At 54.0% G+C, this 14343-nt stretch overlaps 1 protein-coding gene across 1 annotated transcript; it reads left to right on the forward strand.

Annotated features, from left to right (window-relative positions):
• The first annotated feature begins 1416 nt into the window (after window positions 1-1416).
• Window positions 1417-11188, forward strand: LOC144728495 (uncharacterized). Its single transcript, XM_078607984.1, is given in 5 exon segments — window positions 1417-1512; window positions 1514-1590; window positions 3268-3405; window positions 7530-7942; window positions 8159-11188. Coding segments are annotated over 5 exon segments (816 nt in total). The 3' UTR covers window positions 8251-11188.
• The last annotated feature ends 3155 nt before the right edge of the window (window positions 11189-14343 follow it).

Raw genomic sequence — 14343 nt, forward strand, 5'->3', positions numbered from 1 at the left:
GAACACGCGCGCAGAAACACGGAGAGTGCCTCGCTGGTTAGGCACGGAAACGAAGACACGCTACAGAGATGCACGCAGATAATGAGGCAGTGACTGATGTGGGACGCGGACAGACGGAGAGATGGGATGCGTGTATGTTGAACACCTTTCGCGCACCGTACGTGGACAACCGCGCTAATCAGAGGTGCGGAGACACGACTGGTGCAACGGCGGCTAGGAGATGTTAACCACCTCGCCTGGTATACAGGAGGTCGTGGCTTCGATTCTGACCCCGACGCCTCCTTTATTAGGAGTTTGCGTGTCCTGGATTTTTTTTTCTCCCGTTCCTCCGGTTTTTCCCTTCCGCGTTTAGAAACATCCGTTTAGAGTATTTGGCTGCTGTACGTTTCCACGTGGCGATGAGCCGCTTCGTTGAGCAATAATTTGCGAGCAGCCAGGGCGCTTCTGAAAAAGAGCTGCATAGCCCGGCGATGGGTCCTCGGCCTGGTAAAGTAAAATAAAACTTTGACTGACGGCAAGACGTAGAGACACGCACACGGGGGATGCTGACGGACGGACATCGCCTGTGGGATAGGCAGAGACGCAGCTGACGCGCTTGCGAGGCAGGCAGGCAGGCGGGGTGTAGGACACGCACGGAGATAATGCGGGCACGGGCGCATGCAGGCTCCCTCGAGCTCGCACGCAACAAAAGGACATCGGGTCCCCCAGCCGCCTCCCGGCGTTGACCTGACCTCGTGACTGGGGCGATGGCATTCGCCTCACCCCCCCAACCCCCACCCCGCCCCACACTGACGCAAGAATCTTCCGACCGTTTGAACAATAGTCTCTCGGCTGGCAGCTGCGCGTTTTTGGGAAATGTAACATTGCTGTGCGTGACTCACGAGGTGGTGGGGGGGTCGCTTGCTCACCCACCTACTCACCCACCCCCTTAGTCACCCCCTTAGTCACCCCCTCGGCTACCCCCTCGGCTACCCCCTCGGCTACCCCCTCGGCTACCCCCTCGGCTACCCCCTCAGCCAACCAACTCGGCCAGCGACCCACCCAGGCGGCGGTGACCGGCGACTCGAGCAAAGCAACGTTTCGGATCGGGAGACGCGCGACGAATATTGACCCGTCACTGGTGTGAGCTGATCGTGTGGGCGGTGTGACGGACGGAATGAATTGTTCCCTTCTCAACAAGGGGCAGGAGACCTGTGGTGACACCACACAGGTGTTTACATCGGCCGACCATTGCTAACGCTGCACTGTGTATGACTTTCCCCCCACAACCCCCCCCCTCCCCACTACAGCGGCGCGACTAACGCTGGGAAGAGCCTACGGCAGCGAAACATCGGCGGTTGTTCCTAGCGGCGACGGAGCGGCGGAGAGGACGACGACGACGTTGAGGAGGAGGAGGAAGCGTCGAGCGAGCGAGCGATGAAGGAGGAGATCGGGGCGGCCGTGTGCCTCATGAGCCGCCTGGCGGGGCGCAGCGAGCGGCTGGCATACGGGGACGCCGAGCGGTTTGGGCGGGGCGCTGGGCGCACGGCTCGCCCAGCGCTTCCACGACCACTGGTACCCCGAGAGGCCGAGCCGAGGGCAGGCGTACAGGTGAGGATCCGCTCACTCGCACACTCGCCCGCTCGCTCGCGCACTCACCCACTCACTCAACCATTCACTAAACCACTCGCACACAAACTCCCTCGCTCACTCGCCCACCGATTCGCCCACCGACTCGCCTACGCACTCACTTGCTCACACAGGCACTCCCTTGCCCACTCATGCAGTCCACTCGCCCACTCGCCCACCCACTCGCCCGCGCACTCACCGACCGATGAGCACGGCGACCCGAATTTGATTCCCGCTCACGGCCACCACCAGTGACGATTATCTGAACCAGTCCTGGGCCTCCCCTCGGTTGACTTGGCCTCAAATGAGTACCTGGTGCCATGGGAAAACATTGCCACTGAGAAGACAAAGGCGGCCGGGCGTGGTTCTGGCCACCCACCCCCTCATGTACCGGGCCGGCCTTCACAGGTGCTCGCTAACAACACTTGCCCCCACAGTCTGTTAAAGCTATGGGGGGGGTGGGGGTTTGGGTGGATATTTGTTTTTGTTGTGTAAAATGTGTGCGTCAGTACGTATACAAAAGCCTCCAGGTGCTTTGCCATTTTACACGTATGTAGATGGACGCCTACATAGATTTACATACACCTTTACAGACCAACAATATAGAGACCCATAGACTTGCATCGCGTTCAAAGGTCCGTTGTTGCATCCGTTGTTCGGGCTTCCTCCTCCGCCTGCACCCGCTTGCTTGTCACATGCACCATTTCCTCGTGTCTCGTACCCATGTGCACGTGTGTGTGTTTGTGTACATTTGTACGTCACTTTTATTCACACTCACGGCTAACACCCAGTGACGATCATCTGAACCGGTCGTGGGCCCTCCCCTAGGTCGACTCGGCCTCAAACATGTGCCTTGTGCAGTGTGTCATAAGCATCACCACTGGGGAGACAAAGGCGACCGAGCGTGGTGTTGATCACCCACCCCCCTCGCGTGACGCTGCCGGCTTTCGTCGGCGCTGCAACTCGCCAAACAGCACTAGCCCTCAGTCTGTGTTGGCGAGATGTTAACTACCTCGCCTGGTCGTGGTTTCGATCCCGACCCTAACGCCTGCTGTATATTTCGAGTTTGCATGTTCTCCCCGTGGTTGTGTGTAGACTTTTCTCCGGTTCTCCTCCACATTTAGAATCAACGTGCGTTTAGAGTATTTGGCTGCCATTCATTTCCACGCGATAATAAGCCACCTCGTTGAGCTATCATTTGTGATAGCCGGCTCGCTTCTAAAAACATAAGATTTGAGGATACAACAACAACAGAGTGAGTTAAATGAAAGCGTGTAAAAATAAAACAACTACAGGACCACCACTCTCTCTACCGTGACGATGTGAAGTATTCTGAATCATCTGTGTGAGGCTGAATCATCTGTGTGAGGCTGAATCATCTGTGTGAGGCTGAATCATCTGTGTGAGGCTGAATCATCTGTGTGAGGCTGAATCATCTGTGTGAGGCTACGGGCACGGATGAAGGAGGCCTACATCCGTGCGTGCTCTGTGGACCATGTGGAGTTTAACAGATGAATTGTCTGGCGGCTGCTCTACATTTCCATGCGATAATAAGCCGACTTCCTCGCGCTATCATTTGTGGTGGTCGCTTCTTACCTGGCGACAAATACAAAGTTTAGTTTTGAGTTTAACACTTTGCCGTTGTGCGTGTTGCGCAAGGTGCATCCGCGTGAACGCGACGCAGCGGGCCGACCCGGTGCTGGTGGCGGCGTGCCGGGACAGCGGCCTGCGGCTCGTGGACCTGTGCCTCCCGCGGGAGCTCACGCTGTGGGTGGACCCCTGCGAGGTGTGCTGTAGGTGAGTGTCCCCCCGGCACCTGGGTGGTGCAGATCTCGTGTGTGCCTGTGCGTGCCTGTGCGTGTGCGTGCGTGCCTGTGTGTGTGCGTGCCTGTGCGAGCGATAGTGTAGCGTCTTCTTGGTTCTTTCGGTAAAGTCACGTAGAATGGAAATAATAAAACATAATAAAATAATTCTCACGACGTTTCGGCCACAACGCAAGCAGCCGTCCTCAGGTGGAGAACAGGTCTGTCGAAGACAGCTTCAGACGCTGTCTTTCCGACAGACCTGTTCTCCACCTGAGGACGGCTGCTTGTGTTGTGGCCGAAACGTCGTGAGAATTATTTTATTATGTTTTATTTTTATTATTTTATTACTTCCCTTCTACGTGACTTTACCGAAAGAACCAAGAAGATCAATCCCTGCAGTCACGAAAGCTTTAAATCGAAAGATAGTGTAGCGGTTAGCGAGCTGCGCTATGAACCTGGCGACCCGGGTTCGATTCCCGCTCACGGCCAACACCCAGTGACGATTATCTGAACCGGTCCTGGGCCTCCCCTAGGTTGACTCAGCCTCAAATGAGTACCTGGTGCGGTGTGTAAACATCGCCACTGGGGAGACAAAGGCGGTCGGGCGTGGTGCTGGCCACCCACCCCCTTGTGTGCCGTGCCGGCCTTCATAGGTGCTCGCTAACAGCACTTGCCCCTACAGTCTGCGAAGGCTACACAGGGGGATCTTTGTCTGTGGATAAGTGTTTTGTGTGCCGGGCGCGTGGCGCTGACCCACCCACACCCCCTCGTGTACAGTGTCTGCCTTCATCGGTGCTACTCGCTCACAAGCACTTGCCCCGGAACAGTCTGTTACAATCTATACGGGGACATTTGCCTTGGTGTGCTCAGGCGCTCGCTAACAGCACTTGCGTCCAACAGTCTGTTAAGGCGATGGGGGGGGGTGATCTTTCTCCTTTGTGTGCTCACGAAGCTGGCGACCCGGGTTCGAATCCCGCTCGCAACCACCAACACCAGGTTGGCGATTTTCTGAAGTGGTCCTGGGCCTCCGCTAGGTCGACTCGGCCTCAAATAAGTACCTGGTGCGGTGTGTAAACATCGCCGCTAGGGAGACAAAGGCGGCCGGGGGCGTGGCGCTGTGGCCACCCACCCTCTCGTGTGCCGCGTCTTCATAGGGGCTGCTCGCTAACTAACAGCACTTGCCCCAAAACTCTGTTGAGGCTACACGGGGGGATATTTGTCTTTGGACGCACGTGGCCCGCTGTGGGAGTGGGGGGGGGGCGGCGAGGTTAGCGGCTCGCCGTAGCCTCCGTGGGGGATGACTCAGGCCTCCGCGGTCGGGGACTCAAGTTGTTGCGAAAAGCCGGGAAGCTGGAGAGACGAGCGAGCGAGGTACGGGAAGTGTGAACGAACCCGACATGAGTCACCGCCACGCATTGCTGAGGAGTTGCGTGGCGCGCGGCGGGGGAGGGGGGGGGAGTTTGCCGTGCTCACAGTTCGAGTGCTTCTGCTGAAAGGGTCGAAAACACGCGAGTGTGTAAGTGTACGTGTGGCTAGGCCTGCGGGCGTTCGACACTTCACGTGGTAGCCTCAAGGTGCACATGGCCTGGCACAAGCGTCGTGGTGACGTCACCGCCACTTAGTGGCGAATGGCGGTTGTTGTGCGTCTAGGTCAACTCGGCCTCGAAGGAGGTGGTGAGCGGTGCGGTGTGTGGACTAGGGAGACAAAGGTGGCGTCCGGGCGTGGTGCTGGCCACCCACCCCCTCGTGTGCCGTGCCGGCCTCATTAAGTGCTGCTCACTAACAGCACTTGCCCTAACAGTCCGCTAAAGGCTATACGGGGGTCTTCATGCATCGTGTGTTTCTGTGCCTCCGCGTGTGTGTTTATTGCGCGTGTGCGTGCGTTTTTACGATCGGGGAAACCCGACATCCGCGTTGGATTCCCAGACGCGGCCAACATCGGTAGCCGGCGATACCCGAACCCTCGCCCTGTGTCTCCTCCAACACCCCCCAGCCCCCCGCATCTGGTGCGGTGTGTAAACATCAGCCTTGGGGAGACAAAAGTTACCTGGGTGTGGTGTTCCGTCACACCACTGGGCCAAATGTCGGCGTGGGTGTTGGCCTTGCGTCGCACTACGAACCCGGCGACCCGAGTTCGATTCCCGCTCGCGGCCAACACCGGTGACTTGGATCTGAACTGATCCTTGGTCTCCGCTAGGTCGAGTTTGAGTTTGTATTCCTTTCCCCCCCACGCCTCTGATTTAGCGCGTTGTGGCTTCGTACGTACGGTGCGAAAGAACTTCAAGGTGCACACATACCAGAGGTCGCAAACGGGTTTTGATTCCTTACCCGTACCCGGCCGCACCAGGGTCGCAAATGGGTACCCGTACCCGTACCCGGCCGGGTACGGGTACCCGTTCCCTACCCGTACCCGTACCCTACCCGAAGTGAGTGACAAACGGTTACTCACCAGTGACTCACGGCCTACCCGTACCTGTACCCGGCCGCACCAGGGTCACAAACGGCTACCCGTACCCGACCGGGTACGGGTAGCCGGGTATTGGGTAGGGTACGGGTATCGGGTACCCGGTTGCGACCTCTGACACATACCTGCTGCATTGTGTAAACCTCGCCAGGGCCTGGTGCTGGCTACCTACCCCCCTCGCACGCCTTGGCGGCCTTCATCGGTGGCTGCCGAACAGCACTTGCTCCTACAGACTGTCATGGCTATACGGGGGATTAAATGTAGCAATCTTTGGAAGAACGTAATGAACCAGGTAGGGGTGTTGACTGTTGTGTTAGCCGACTCTCTGTGTTGTATTGCATTCTATTTCTAAATTTAGTAGGTTTTGTTTTCTCGTTCATTTGTACACCGATGACGATTGCTTGTGTTGCAATCGAAACGTCGTATGCTGTTATTTAACTTATTATTTTCTCTTTCTACGTGACTTTACCGAAAGAACCAGAGAGTAATCCCTGCAGTCACGAAAGCGCCAAATCAACTTTGAAAGCGCCAAATCAAGTTTTTTTTTTTTATACGGGAGATCTTTGTCTTTCTTTGTGCGAGCGTGTATCTCGTTCAACCCGTGGCACCCGGGTCTGTCCCGTGACTTGCTGCGAACGAACCTTCGACATTTCGCATGGCCTCGGGAGTGCACCTAGCCTGGCACGGCCATTTAGTGGCTAACTGGCAGTTGTTGGCGTGTATGTGTGCTACGTGGTTTCTGGCAATAGTGTTTTCTCAATAGTTTGCTCAATGTCCTGCAATCGGTCAAGTGCATGACTTAACATGAACCGCGTGGGCCATCCGCGCTTGTTCTGGTACATCCTCTAGGTTGACTCGGCCTTAATTTAATACTGTACAGTATCTGGTACGATCTGTGAACATCGGTCATCGCCAGGTGTGGTTGTGGCCACACCCATACCCTTGCTGGGCCTCCCCTAGGTCGACTCGGCCTCAAATGAGTACCTGGTGCGGTGTGTAAACATTGCCACTAGGAACTTAACAGCACTTGCCCCAGCAGTCCGTGAAGGCTACACGGCCGGTCTTTGTCTTCGTTTTTATGTGCGAGTCTGCGGTGATGTGCGGATGCACGTGTCCACAATGCTCCACCCACCTTTCACACTTGCATCCATCTCACACCGGCCTTAAGAGGCGCTCGCTCACAACCCGATACCATCACACACCCGGCGAGACGTGTGTGGGGTGCTGTTGCACCCCAACCCGTCGCTCTTGCGTCAGCCTAACAACTCCTCCTAGGGACTCCCCCCCCCATACCCCCTTCTCGTTGCTCCCATCGCCCCCGCGCCCCTCCCTCTCGTCGTTCTCCTCTCACCCCCCACGCGCAGCACAAACAACAACAACAACGCACGTAACGACGCGCAACAGCGACAATGCTCGCGACTTTTTTTAACGCTCCACTCGACGTTTCTCGGTTCGCTGGTAGAGCGTAGATTGAGAGCAACGTGTCTGTGTGGTGGGAAGCGGGTGGTGGTGGGGGGCGGGGGTGGTGGGGGGTGGGAGCGCTGCTGTTACATCTTGACCACTCCGCTCGCGCGCCGCCAGATTCCTCCCCAATGCGTCGTCTCGTCTCCCCCCCCCGCCCCCCCGCCCCCCCCCTCCTCCACCTTGCGCAGGTACGGCGAGAAGAACCACGCCTTCACGGTGGCGCGCTTCGACACGGCGGCTGACCGCGACGACGCGGCGCGAGCGATGGCCTCCCTGGGCCACGGCGACAAGCCGGAGGACGAGGCCCTCTGCACCGACTCGGCCATCTCCTCGCTCTGGCCGCCGCTGTCGTCGTCGTCGTCTTCGTCGTCGACATCGTCGTCGTCCACGCCGTCGTCGGACGAGGAGGAGGGGGGGGGGGGTCGCCGTGGCGGGGCAGTCGCGCCGGCCGTGGTCGATGACGGCGATGACGAGCGGTGGCGCCGCGCCGAGGTACGCCGTGCCGGTGACGCTCGCCGCGGCCGGCCCGCACGGCGTCGCTACGCTCGCGCCGACCTCCGTTCATTTCCAGCACCCCGCGGCAACGATGGCGCACTACCAGGTGAGGGCGCAGTCACGGCCCACGCGGTACGGCGCTCGCTCGTTCGCTCTCGTTCTCGCGCTCGACCACTTGCTCGGCAAGTCGCTCATACTCGCTCGGTTCCCGACGTCCGCCCTTCATCCCCTCCCCTCCCCTCCATCCCCTCGCGTTGCATCTTCCCGATGGGTCAGTCCGTCAACCCACACCGCTGACGGCTCCCTCTGTGTCGGCGCGCAGGTCGCCGAGCTGGTCTACCACCCGCTGTACATGTGGCCCGCGCACCCCGCGTCCTACCCGGCGCGGCGGAGGCGTGCGCCCCCCCGTCATGAGGGCTGGTGCCAGGGTGGCGGGGGCCGGCGGCGCTGCTGCTGCGACTGCCGGCGCCTTACCGACGACCCTGTCGCCGCACTCCGGCCACTTCGTGGGCCCTTCTTTCATCGCCAACGCGACGTCGCCCTCCGACGGCAAGATGAGGAGAGGTCCCAACCGCGCCGCCATCACCGCCGCCACCACCACTCCACCGCCAGGCTTCGGCCTGCACCGTAGCGCGGCTATAGGGGGGCGGCAGCAGCAGCAGCAGCAGCAGCGGGTTGTGTCGGTGGCCATGTGATGCAACCGATCGATTTATTTTTTTCATTCACGGGGCGGGATTTGAGTTTGTTTTTTTTTATATCTCACACGTCGCCTTATCGGTTTTTGGAGTCGTCGCTGCCCGATGATTCAAATCGGGCTTTATCGAATCGATGATTTGGAGGATATATTTTTTATTGTCCCTCGCGCAGTTTTGTAAACGTACGACGGTAAACCCCCCCCCACCCAACCCCCGGCGCTTGCCAAACGCTGCCCCGTGACGCCGCGATTGGCGGCCTGCTTGTTTTTTTTTCCAAACGACGACAGCAGAGAACGCAAGAGGGTCGGGTCCGGGGTGAAGGTTGACCGCCGCCGCCAAGTGTCTAAAAGGACGGCGTCGGTCAACGATCGCTTTTTGTCGCGGCCGCAGCAGTTCAACAGTGGCGTTTTCTGCGGTCGGCAAAATTCGAATATTTTCGTGTTTTTTTTTTTTTTTTAAAGCTAAAATGTAATCTTCAATTTCGATTTAAAGCTTTCGTGACTGCAGGGATTCGTCTTCTGGGTTCTTTCGGTAAAGCCACGTAGGATGGAAATAATAAAAATACAACATAACATTCTTTTATGTTTTATTTTTTTTATTTTATTATTTCCATCCTACGTGACTTTACGGAAAGAACCAAGAAGATGTAATCTTCAAGTTTGTTAATGCCCTCGTGGACACGATCGCTCTCGAGCCCTCTCCCCACCAACCCGCCCGCTTGCTGCAACTCTCCACACGGGGGAGCCGCGGTGTTTCCGACCTGAAGCCACGGCCGCTGCTACTACGCTCCGCCCGCCGGCCCCGGGAACGCAGCGACGAGTCACCACGGACTTTGGCCGAAGTTCGTTCGCTGTTGTCGCCGGGGGGGGGGGGGGCGCTGTCCGTCACCCGTTTCGTTTATTTGCCGCCACGGGTTCAATTTTTTAGTTTTTACGTTTGCGCGTTGTTCAAGGTTTTTGCACGCCCAAGTCGCCTGGCACTTCCGCGTGACGCCACGAGTAGCCGCTACGTACAGCTCAGCCGTTGACTTTGGGGACCAGAGCAGTTTCGTGCTTTTGGGATGGGTTTTTACATGTGGGTGACGGAGGTGGTGGGGGGGGAGTGGGGGCGCAGTGGTTAGCACACTCCGCTACGCACTCGGCGACTCCCGTTCGATCCACGGCCAACATCGGTGTGGCGATCGATATCTGAACCAGTCCTGGGCCTCTACCCCAACACCCCCCCCCTCCCCCACCTTTCCCAAACCTCTCCCTTCACAAACGCCACACTGGCGAGCCTGGTGAAGTATGGTCAAAACAACAACCCATCATGAGGGGGGGGGAGGACCCAGCTTTTAGGAGGCGTTCGTCCAGCAGCGGAGTTACGCGCGCTGCAAGCGTGGCGCGTTTCTACGACCTGAAGGTCATCTTTTGGATAATCCCTCGCCGGCTGGTTTAGCTCTGCCCTGCCAGTAGGAGACTGCTTAGCACTCTTCTGCCTTGTGTGTGTGTGTGTCCCTCCCCTACGTAACCGATGCAGTTTAGACACACCGCGTACACCCTGTGCCAGACTTGTCTGCCTGCACGGGCAGCACTTGACCTCGGTGTGCTTGACAACAATCATGATATCGTCGTTGTCGATATTGACGGCACGTGTTGTGTTTCGCGAGAACGCGTTTTTCGTACACGACGGCTCTGCGGTTCCTCTCGCATCAAGAGCTTGAACTTGTTCTGGTTTGTAGAGTTGCGCAGCTCATGGCCAAGAATTAATATATAATGTAGGGTTTTCTTTTTTTTGAGACCAAGCATTTTGGAGATGTGTAAAGTTTATTTTTTTAAGGCACAGATGAATAGATGCATTTTTGGCACGTCCCCCCCCCCCTCGTATGGGTTAACCGGAAAAGACGGTGAATTATTTGCAAGAAAAATTTGAAGGGGAAGAAAATGGAAAAAAAAATAAAGAATTTTTGTTTTTAACGACATCGCCGCCGTTGCAAGACAACGTCGCGTACGCATCCGACTCGCCGAGGCGGGGAGAAGCGTGAGACATACAAAAAGAAAGGTTCGGATGAGTGGAACATCTTTATAGAAATATGACTCGGCACACAACAGCTTATTGTGCTGCTTGCCGGGTGAGTGGGTGGTTCTCCGTGGGTTTTTGGGGGCATGCGTCCGACTGGCGGCGAGAGGAGATGTGCGCAGCGTCGTTCTGTACCTGTGTGTGTGTGTTGTAGTTGCACAATAGGCCAAGAGTTCAAAAGGAAAGTTGCTTCTTTGGAATTAATGATTTTATTTTTTTTAAGGCTTTTTCGAAATGTGTGTTTTGTTATTTTTTTCGGAAAACGGCAAATGTTTTGCCAAGTTGCACATTTATCAAATGTTTCAGTCGGGTGGGGGGGGTGGGTAAGGTTTTTTGAGTTCCTCCAAAAGAAAAAGAGATGAGCTAAATTTATATCTCTGTGTTGTGCAATTTCTGAAACGAATGTTCGTTCAAAATGTTGGGGGTGGGGGAAACGTATTTATTTCTAGATTTGTTTCTGATCGTTAACGTATTTAAATATATTACGAAAGCCTGCAGCACAGTTAAATACCAAAAAAAAAATTAAAAAAAAGACGAGCGAGAGAGAAAAAAAAACACAAATCTTTCAAAATACTTGAATAAAGATTGATTGCAAATGATCGACGGAGCAGTTTGCGTCTTGTGTGTACAAACTCAATGTTGTCAAAGTTGGAATTCACACACCCTCCCCTGAGTCAACTTGACTCGATCAACAAACGGCTGGATTGCTGATCCAACACTCGCCGAGTCAATCGCTCACTCACCCGGTGAGCAGTCGCCCTCCCTATCGCTACTACGACTACTACCATGGTGAACTTTGCCGTGAACTTCACTCGCTGATTCACTCACTCACGTGGTGGGCAAGTCGCCTCCGCTGCCTCTCTTCGATCGCTACTGTGGTTATCGTTCTGGTGAACTTCAATCGCTGATCTCACTACCAGTCACTCGCACCCGGTGAGTCGTCGCCTCCCCCTGCCTCTCCTATCGCTACTGATACCGTGGTGAACGTTCTCGTGAACTTCACTCGCCCTGTCACGGGGGCTAGGAGATGTTAACCTCCTCGCCTGGTATGCCAGAGGTCGTGGGTTCGATCCCGACCCAAACGCCAGCTGTATATTAAGGGTTTGCTTGTGGCTCTCCCTGCATTCTAGATTTGAAGTTTTCGTGACTGCAAGGGTCCATTACTCTTTGGTTCTTTCGGTAAAGTCACGTAGGTATAAAATAAATAAAATCAGCAATTGTGTCTTGCTGTGGCTGTCCCCACCTGATGATGGACGCTTGTGTTGCGCCCGAAACAGTCGCGATTTAATTTATGTTATACCTACGTGACTTTACCGAAAGAACCAATGAGTATGATCCCTTGCGGTCGCGTGGATTTTTCTCCGGGTCCCTACAGTTTTGCCCTCCACGCTGTATTTACCTTTCCTATACTTGACACTCCTATCGTGTTTTTTTGTATCGTTTGCTGTTGTCACGTTCTGACCCCGTGCTTCTACTGGACGTCTGTGGGGAAAAAAGAGCTTTATAGCTCCTCGGATTCGTCCAATATAAATGAATCTTCTGATACCGTTCCCGTAAACTTCACTCGGTGATTCACACTCCAGTCGCTATTTTATCACTGTTTTTTGCATTTTGACCACAAATATTGTGGTTAATGCACACACGATTCCTCGTAAAAAGGTTTCAGTTTTGTTGCCAGAAAGGGGGAAAACCCCTATTATTATTGCATATCGTCTATTAGAGACCGGTTTCTTAACCTTTCCTGCAGACTTGCACCCCTTTGGTTCGCAATCGTAAAAATGTTAATGAATAAATACACGTAGCGTTTGATGAAACAAATTACGTTGCACTTGCGCGCCCGTGCATAATGTAGATTTGAAGTTTTCGTGATTTACCGAAAAAAACATGTTTTTGACGATTTACCTTCTTAAAAAAATGTATTTTAAAAAATCTGTCCATGTCTCGCACCTCCCCAGAAAGGACATCTCGCACCCCCAGTGAATGGCGCGCACCCCCAGGTTTATAAGAACACCCCCCCCCCTACTTTGGCTTATCGTTTTCACGGCATTGACACACACACAGAGATCACTTTGATTCGCCCATAGGCACCCGAGCCACAAGGTGGCGCTGCAGCCTCTCACCAGCCTCCGCCCGTCGTAATTCCTCCACCGCGTGCACCACCCCACGTCACGGCGGAGAGAGATTCAACAAACTCGAGGTCACTTACATAAGCAAGAAGTCGGGGTGGGGAGGGGGGCGTGGGCATAAAAACTGACTCGTCCACAGCCAGACGAGCATCTGCATCTCAGCAGCCGTGTAACCCATACCCGGGGCTAGCTGCGTGGCCAATGAAAAGGTCGTTGTGCTCCGGACGTTAGCCGAGTGGTATGCGCGTTCAGCAGCCAACGCGATGAAGTTTAGTTGTATAATTATTATTATCACTGATTCATAACAGTAATAATTTTAATGCAAAGTCTTTTTTTGGCAATACGCAACCGAGGCTGTGAATACTGTATGGCTACAACTTACATGCCCGTTGGGACCACATCTTTTGCGTTGTTTAAAAGCTTTTGCAGGAGTTAAGGTTTGAAGAAAGTTGCAGTGGTGCGTTTTAAACTCACCCTCCCCCCCCCCCGAAAAAAGAAAACTCCCCAAAAATGTTCTTTCGCGGACCCCCCCACCCACCAAAATGCAATAACCAATTTACAAATTCAACTCGTTACACGCTTCACGCGCCTGATGATTATTCAACCCCACGTTGGCCCCGCGTGACAAACCCTCGCCCCATGCGCGGTGGGGGGGGTCAGGGTTTGTTACTTGGGGAGAGGTCACGGTAACGCTTGCGACCGGTGATGGTTTGGTAAACGAGAGAAACGTGGCGTTATAAAAAAAAAAGTTGTGTTACTATCAAGGACTTTTTTTTTATTTGGGGTAAAATGGGACTCATATTCTTGGTTCTTTCGGTAAAGTCACGTAGAAGGGAAATAATAAAATAATAGAAATATAAAACAATAAAAATGATCACGGCGTTTCGACTGCAACACAAGCAATCAGCATTTCACACCTGATGACGATTGCTTGTGTTGCAGTCGAAACGTGAGAATTTGTATTGTTTTATATTTGTATAATTTTATTATTTCCCTTCTACGTGACTTTACCGAAAGAACCAAGAATATGAATCCCTGCAGTCACGAAAGCTTTAAATCAAAATAAAATTGGACTCTTAAATACTGCGTGACGTCACACCACATGGTCGATTATTATAATCAAACCTACAACAGCGTTTCTATGTGTAATGTGCTCAATATTATTTATATACAAGATTATGTTATTACACGGGGGCGTCTTCTCACAAAGTTTGGCGTAATCTCGCGTTTAATTAACTTAGTTTACACATAAAACGCATTTGAGGCCTAGTGCCCTCGAGTTCAGGCCTCCTTTGCCTGGTTCCCATGCCCAGATCCCCGCACCTCCCTAGGCAAGGGAATGAGGCAAGACCGGGGTAGGTCCAAGCCACTCTCGTATCTTCATCAGCCATGGTCTATCTACTATTGGAAACATGACAATACAATGTATATGTTTAGGGGGAGGCTTTTTTGCCTGATCCACGTGAATTTTGGGTTATTTACATGCCTCTCAGTGTTAATTCTTCCAAGATTATATTATGCTCCTAAAGATAAGCATATCTAACTTTCATGTTCTCTAATCCTCTTTAGTATGCCTTAGTATCATTCAAATGCCCATTTTAGCACTTTCTTCGTTCATGTCGACGTTT

This window comes from Lampetra planeri, chromosome 29 (assembly GCF_965212315.1).
Source record: "Lampetra planeri chromosome 29, kcLamPlan1.2.h2, whole genome shotgun sequence".
NCBI classification, from domain to species: Eukaryota; Metazoa; Chordata; class Hyperoartia; order Petromyzontiformes; family Petromyzontidae; genus Lampetra; species Lampetra planeri.